The following is a 7,500-nucleotide window of genomic DNA, read 5'->3' on the forward strand; positions in this document are numbered from 1 at the left end:
GGTGAAAGAAATCCTTCGAAACCAAAATTTTGTTTCAGCCACAGTTAAAAGATTATGTTATTACTTGCCCTTCTTTATGTGGATTTCTGTGGTATAGCATTCTTTTTCAATGATCTTGCCAGGTATTGTTGAGTTTCATGGGGGCAAACTCCAATTATTTTAATTTCCCTTTCTTTTTCTTCTCCTGCTTTGGTATATAAGGGGACAGAAATAAATCTATACCAAGTCACGACAGTTCCATGACTTTAAAATTCAAATGCAAACTACATAATCTATTATAAGTGCTTTTCATTTAAAATGACCAAAATCGAATTGACAAGAATTATCTGAGCCCTATTCAGGACTACAGTCGTTTACATGTGTTTTATAAGAAATAAAAAGTTAATTGATTTAATATTCAGACCCTAAAAGAACGTTTATCATTTGCAAACCCAAAATTATATATGTATATATATATATGTATATATATATATATATATATATATATATATATATATATATATATATGTATATATATATATATATATATATATATATATATATATATATATATATATATATATATATATATATATATATATTGACGATCTATCGCTGAAGCATGCGATGAATATATTTGTCACCAAGCTGGAGGAAGGATCAGAAAAACGAAGTTTTGGACTAGCGCTTTCGTATTGTCATACCTCTTCAGGGCCAGTTGGTACAAAATGTTATCAATAGTATCCAAGTCACCCTTGCGACAGTAGTAAGAAAGAATATAATACCATGAAAATGACAAATCTCTTGAAATTTTCTTAATCGTTTCTTTCTCCACCATATTACGAATAATATGGCAATTACGAAAGTTTCTTACCTGACGATAATCTCACAAAATATTTCTGATAGTGATTCGAAGTTCATACTCCGTCAATATGGATGGGAATACTGATTAAAATCTCATAATGGCAATAGTTGTAAGCTTTCATTTTCTCTGTTCAATAAACACTTGATACTTTTATTGAGCCGTACTATGCCTTCTGTAACCAAGCATTTTACTGTTGTGGCCTTGAAGTCTGTTTACATGAACTCTTAATGCTCATTTATCGTAACTTGTCAGAATTAGCTTTTCTTTAATTTCATCTACATTTAATTTCACATCTATTTTCTCCGATATTTTTTCAGTTATCATCTGCTTTTACACTTGCAGGGATTCATGCCTATGAATTTCTATACAGCTCGCTAAGCAAGTAAATGACCAGGCAGCTTGTCAGACATTTCACTTGATAGCAATAGATAAAGTAATAAGTAGACCGTAAGTTTTTACACACAAAGATATTCTTTCCATTTCGGGGACTCGAGGCATAGTTAATATGTAAAACGTACTTCGTAAAATTTGAGATAAATTTTGTCATTTAGGTATTTCACAAATTGTCGAAGATTTAGAGCTTTAATTCTAATATTCACAATTCAGCTTTTATTATTTGGCTATATCGACCCCTAACATCATTTAAGCATATTGGAGCTGCGTATTACTTGGCCCTCTAATTGCCATTCTGATTGAGGAAACATGAACTCTAAGCATTTCTTATATTCTGTGAACAATGTTTATTTGCAAAATATTTTGTTCTTGGAGCATCCATTATTATGATTAAACTCTATAACATATTTAATTTCCTTTTTTTTTTTTTTTATAAAGGAAGGAGATAAAACTTTCAAAAGAATGCAAACAGGCATATCAATAAAATAAACTTTATTCATGTTATCCTGGCCGGAAACTTTCCCCTTATAAAGGGGAAAAAAGATTCCAGACCGTATCAGACTGCTTCGACAGACTATTGTCATCAATTGCATATGAATCTAACACTGCAAATTTACTTGTCATTCGTCAGTGGACGGACTTCTTACTTACCTCTAAATCACTAATAATCTCCCACTTGATTTGTACGTAAACAATGTTTTAAAAGATTAATTTATACCATGAACTAAAGGGTTTAGAAATATATTTTTTTTAATTACTAACTGATGTATTCTAACACCTATATGAGTTTAGAACATGAGGTTTTTCTATGGCACCAATTGATGTGGTTTGTAAGAAATGTAAGGTATAGTGTTACAATATGCATGTTCTGCAGTCAAGTATGCCTATAGTAAACATCAGATATACTTAATCTTTATATCAGTGATTTAAGTTTCAAAGCTGCCTTTACTTTGGAATAGCTCGACATCCCAAAGCCTTTTGAATTCTCAGTTTATAAGATTCTTTATAACCATGAAGCTGTATTTATCCAAGCTAAATCTAATTAATTTAATGTTATTCAGTTGCATCTAAATTTACTACATGTTATGTGAACAAGGGCTTAGTCCAGGAAATGCAAACTATATATGATTACTCACCTAAATATAATGGTTTTAAAAGAAACATGCATTTTTTCTCTAATATATACTGTATACTGCTATATATATATATATATATATATATATATATATATATATGAATATATATATATATATATATATATATATATATGTATATATATATATATATATATATATATATGTTCGTTATATCTGTACATACAAGTATAGCGTATGTATAATATATACAGTGTATATATAATATATATATATATATATATATATATATATATATATATATATATATATATATATATATATATATCTATATATATATATATCACAGTAAGTATATACATACCAATATCATATCCATATATACACATGTAAATGTGTATATAAGCATACACATGATTGTATACTATATATCTCTAGATAACTGGATATATACAACACATGTATCCACATACTGTATGTTAACATGCCAGCATTAATTCTACTCTATGCATTTCTGTTACCTTTCTTTGGGAAAGTGTGCGAGGCTTAACTAAATATTCTAACCTTCAGCAACCAATTTAGGATGATCTATGGCACTAATTCTGTAGCAAGTATGATATGAATTATAAAATAGCTGTATAATAAATTATTACGATTAAAAAACTTATAAAACGAGGTTAAATTAAAAAAAAACTATATATATACCTTTGAAGTCTTTGAAGCCACCTGAATAAAATTTACAATACTATCTGAAAGGCGCAGCAAATAGTCAGGCAACGGGTATGCAAAAGAAAAAGGCTTGGGCTCTTATACATAGCGACAATCAAGTATTTATGGCACTCAGACACATGTCAACTATAGCATAAGAATTCTGAGGTGTAGCTTGATTAGGCTTACTAAGGAAGAGATCTAAGAGCCATAACTCCTTGGTCAGTCACAACAGAGGCATAAATAAATAGGAGCATTCATGACATGCCGCAATGTGTGCAATTCATTTTTCAATTTAGGAGTTAAGGGTCAATCTCGACGAAAGTATCGCGGATTATCACCTTCGGATGGGGTACGCAAGACACTTCAGATTAGTTAAGTAGTTCAAGGTGTCCTGACTCTGTGCTACAAGATAAGAAGGACACTGAACCGAGGGTAGATTAAAAACGATACTTGGCCGTAGGTAGGTTACGTATGGTACTGCTCTAGGATGGCTTAGCAGTACCACAGCGCCACATTAGATTTAGCAAAAAATGTGTCCTTATAATGACATAATTCGGACAAGGACCTTACTATCAATCGTTCAAGTAGGACACTTTACCCTACAATAGTTTAGAAAGGCCAAGGTTCCCAAAGATGGATTATCTTAGGATGCTTCAGGATACTTGTGCCCGCGAAATATCATTGGAATAAAAAGGAAATAAATGGCGAGTAACCGCGCGATACTCTCGTCAAGTTTTACCGAATTGATAGCATTAAAAGGGGAATTAAATACTGCTCCTGAAATGAATAATGCATTATGCTATTTATCAACTCATTCAAGACTTAATATTGACCACCATACTTCCAAAAACTGAATAATTTTCTTTGATGGAAAACTTTTCAACCCATTAAGGTAGGAAAAATGGAACTTAAAACCTGAATTGTCCAGAGTACTTTCAGTCTCGACCCGAATTCCAGAGTAAGAAGTATGATGTTCTTAAAAAGTCATTTTTCTTTTATATATTTGTACTTGGCCGGGGGATTATTAAGAGTAAGTATCCATTACGGGTCAATCTTTGAAGTTTAAACTTCAGTGCGAAAACAGAACTGCAATTGTTTTCTAAAGATCTCTCGAGATAGGTTTGCACACTTAGACGACCTTCAAAAGATTAACTCGGTTAATGAAAACTCTCTCTGTAATGCCGACTTTAAGGACATGACATTATTGTATTTTGGGGAACAGAATAAAGGACAGTTATCATGACAACTACGTGGAGGGCAACCTGAGGGTACACAAATACCTGGTAGTGAGGTCGCGGCTGCCACACAGTACGGGGAGGGGGAAGAAAAGTGGAAAAAAAAGAACACGTTAGTCAACCGCATCACAGTGGAGACGTACACAGGAGTTCCTAGCCTCAACTAAACAGTGTTGCCAAAGGTAAGGGTAAAAAACTTTCAGAGAAAAAGAAAAAATACGGTATTAAATCACACAACAAATACCATTCTGTCAAAACTGGAGGTTAAGTTTCATTAGGAGGTAGCCAGATCATTGTCAATTATGGCAAATAGAATTAAAGCTTTTGAGAAAATTACATAATTAGTTACCTTAACTAATCTGGTTACCTTCAGATTAAATAAAAATAGATAATATTTCGATTTTAAAGCATGACGCTGAGCTGCACTATCAAGAGTTTTACCTTATTTACTACGTGAATGAAAATAATCCAATTATATTTGAATGAGAATATGATGAAATATGATTATGTCAATTTATTTACATGGAGGTTTCTTATAATGAATATAAAAGATCAAATTCACCTAAGAGTCTGTCACGTACAAAGGGACCTCAATACTTGACTGAAAGATTAATAATGCTTATAGTCGTTGTTCTATAGCCTACTTCGGTGATTATACATCTATTGTTAACTTTGCCATTTGAGGGTAGCGAAATATTGATGTAATTATGTATTAAGAGTAAAAAGAAAAATCTACTAGGAAATCAATCTCTAAATAATTATCTAAATGTTAGATTGAATCTATGAAAAATATAACTTAGTGGTTTATAACATAATTGAGCAATAACCCATGACCTACAATCTACAACACAGATATGGGGATTTCTCTCGATTACCTAATCAATTTTCAAAGAATATTTATCGCGTAAGGAAAGAATAATTATCAACAATGTTACGGAGAGAGTTTAAAAGACAAATTTCCAGTGCATATTTCCTCTCTAATTAGAATATTCTCTCCAAACTCCTCGTGCTAGAATACATTATAAATAAAATTTAAATCTAGACAGACCTTTCTGCTTGTTTTATTTACCGTTCATTCACAATTCTCGTCTCTATGAAGAACCTTTTTGCGGGTATTCATTTTCATCAATCATTCCATAACGTAATACTTTTTTAAGGAGCCCTCTGTTGATTTGCTATTTCTACTTAAATTGTCATTTCAAGGTCTTAAGTAAAAACAAATAGAAACCAGTTGCCTAATTAATAACATGTAGTTTAATGCTTTGTGAAAATCAGAATCATTTTTAAATGTTACATTTCAAAAACACTATGTAAATATTAGAATAACTCTTCTGTTTTTCCTAATGATCTTGTACATGAAGAAGGAGAAGAAAAAAAAGAACACAGTATCGATGACATATTTGGTGATGACGACCACTTTTCTGCTCCCTAAAAGAATAAATTACTATGAAGTGGTAAAGATGAGAAAGAGATTGTGGAGTCTCAACCTTAATTGAAATAAATTTGCTTGTTAAAGGAAGAAAGTTCTAAGGGAAAGCTCGGTAGTTGCTGCTTAATCTATCATTGACCCAAGATTTGAAAACAAATATATCCATCATGTAGAGACCGATGAAATGAAAAGTCATATATGAGACTAAATATTATCCGTTTTCAAGTAAACATATCCGCCATAGGAATACATCGCCTTCAGCCTCTAGATTTAGAAACTGAAATAAGCAAAATTGCTTTCTACTAAATGTTAAGTAAAAAGACGAAAGAAGCTACAATTGACATATCAATGATAGAGGAAAAACATAGGTTTGTTTGTTACTGAATAGTTAAGAGAGAGAGAGAGAGAGAGAGAGAGAGAGAGAGAGAGAGAGAGAGAGAGAGAGAGAGAGAGAGAGAGAGAGAGAGAGAGAGCATTTTCATAAGAGTTTTTCATTAAGAAAGACTGCTACAATAATATTCATTATCTCACTTACTACAGCATCCTTGGTCTTGGTCTTTTTTCTCCAGTTTCGCAAAATGTAAAAATAGACGATCATAGATTAATGAATATTCTTGGGGATGCATTCTCGATATCCAAATTTAGTCCTTAGATTTAACGTATTTAAAGAATTCTTGATTCTACATTTCATCTTCGTAAGGACTAAAGTCTATAATAAACACTCCTTGACTATTTTGAAGTAACCTGTTCATCTATGCAACATCACTGAATTATCTGTGTCAGAATTTTGTTAAGAATCTATATCTAACCTTTCCTTTCCATATCATGTTAATATTGTAACGGCAAACTTTTATATTCTATATACTTTTTGAAAAACGTCAATATCTACCCGTATATTACTTTCTATAATCTGGCATGTGTTAAATGTGTTTCACCATTCCAATATCAGTTCATTGTGGGGCTCAGCCTTTCACAGTGATTGAGGTGCAATTCAAAATAAAATTGTGGATCAAAAGTGTGCACATTCAAGCGTTTCAGTTAAAAAAGTGCGAACGGTATAAATGAAAACTTTATTCTCTTTAATAAAACACTTACTAAAAGAAATAAAATCCTTAATAGCGCAGCCCATTAAATTGATAGAATTAAAACAGCCTTTGTCATTCTTCATAAAAAATGATATTTGGTGTCTTTTTACTAAAGCTCCTCCATTGATACACATTTCAAGTATCAAGTCACATTAGGGAGGATAAATATGGAATGATAGAAATAAAGACAGCACATCTATATTGGCAACACTGAAAAAAATTCTCTTAATAGAACTGAACATTAGTAAGTTAACAATTAGTTCGCCTTCATTTTTTTAGTCTTTTGCTTAGGTTACAGAGAAATGAGGCAGCAAACTTATGTTAAAAAAAATTCCAGTGAAAGTACAGCTTATTCGATAACTTAATCTGTATAGACTGTGAAAAGGACACCAGCTACACAAATAAATAAAAACAAAGTCACAGACAAGTTAACTAAGATACAGAACTAAACAACAAACTATACACAAAATAAACAATAAATGCAGATACAGTGGGATGCGAGTTCGTATGACATAACTAGGTTAGGTGACAATCAATAAAGTCTTGATTTTGAGAAAACTCAACAATATTATCAATGAGGATGTGAAAGTCTTTGGCAATATTAAGGCGACCTTTGCCAGACGACCTTTACGTGAGGATAAACAATTTCTTACCTTGGATTTGTAGTTTTAAAATGAAGCCAATTTCATCAATTGCAAATTTCACTGGC

General features: G+C 31.6%; 1 protein-coding gene across 8 annotated transcripts in view; it reads right to left on the reverse strand.

The window, feature by feature from the left end:
• The window catches only part of LOC137645738 (muscle calcium channel subunit alpha-1-like), a 1,524,573-nt gene that overhangs the window by 150,143 nt on the left and 1,366,930 nt on the right, over positions 1 to 7,500 (reverse strand). For 7 of the 8 annotated variants that reach the window (XM_068378633.1, XM_068378634.1, XM_068378628.1 and 4 more), the window contains one exon: positions 4,323 to 4,340. The exons of the other annotated variant lie outside the window; for it this stretch is intronic. In XM_068378633.1, the coding sequence (XP_068234734.1) occupies positions 4,323 to 4,340 (18 nt within the window). The remainder of the gene's footprint in view (positions 1 to 4,322; positions 4,341 to 7,500) is intronic. 8 annotated transcript variants of the gene reach the window in all.

Source organism: Palaemon carinicauda, chromosome 8 (genome assembly GCF_036898095.1).
Source record: "Palaemon carinicauda isolate YSFRI2023 chromosome 8, ASM3689809v2, whole genome shotgun sequence".
NCBI classification, from domain to species: Eukaryota; Metazoa; Arthropoda; class Malacostraca; order Decapoda; family Palaemonidae; genus Palaemon; species Palaemon carinicauda.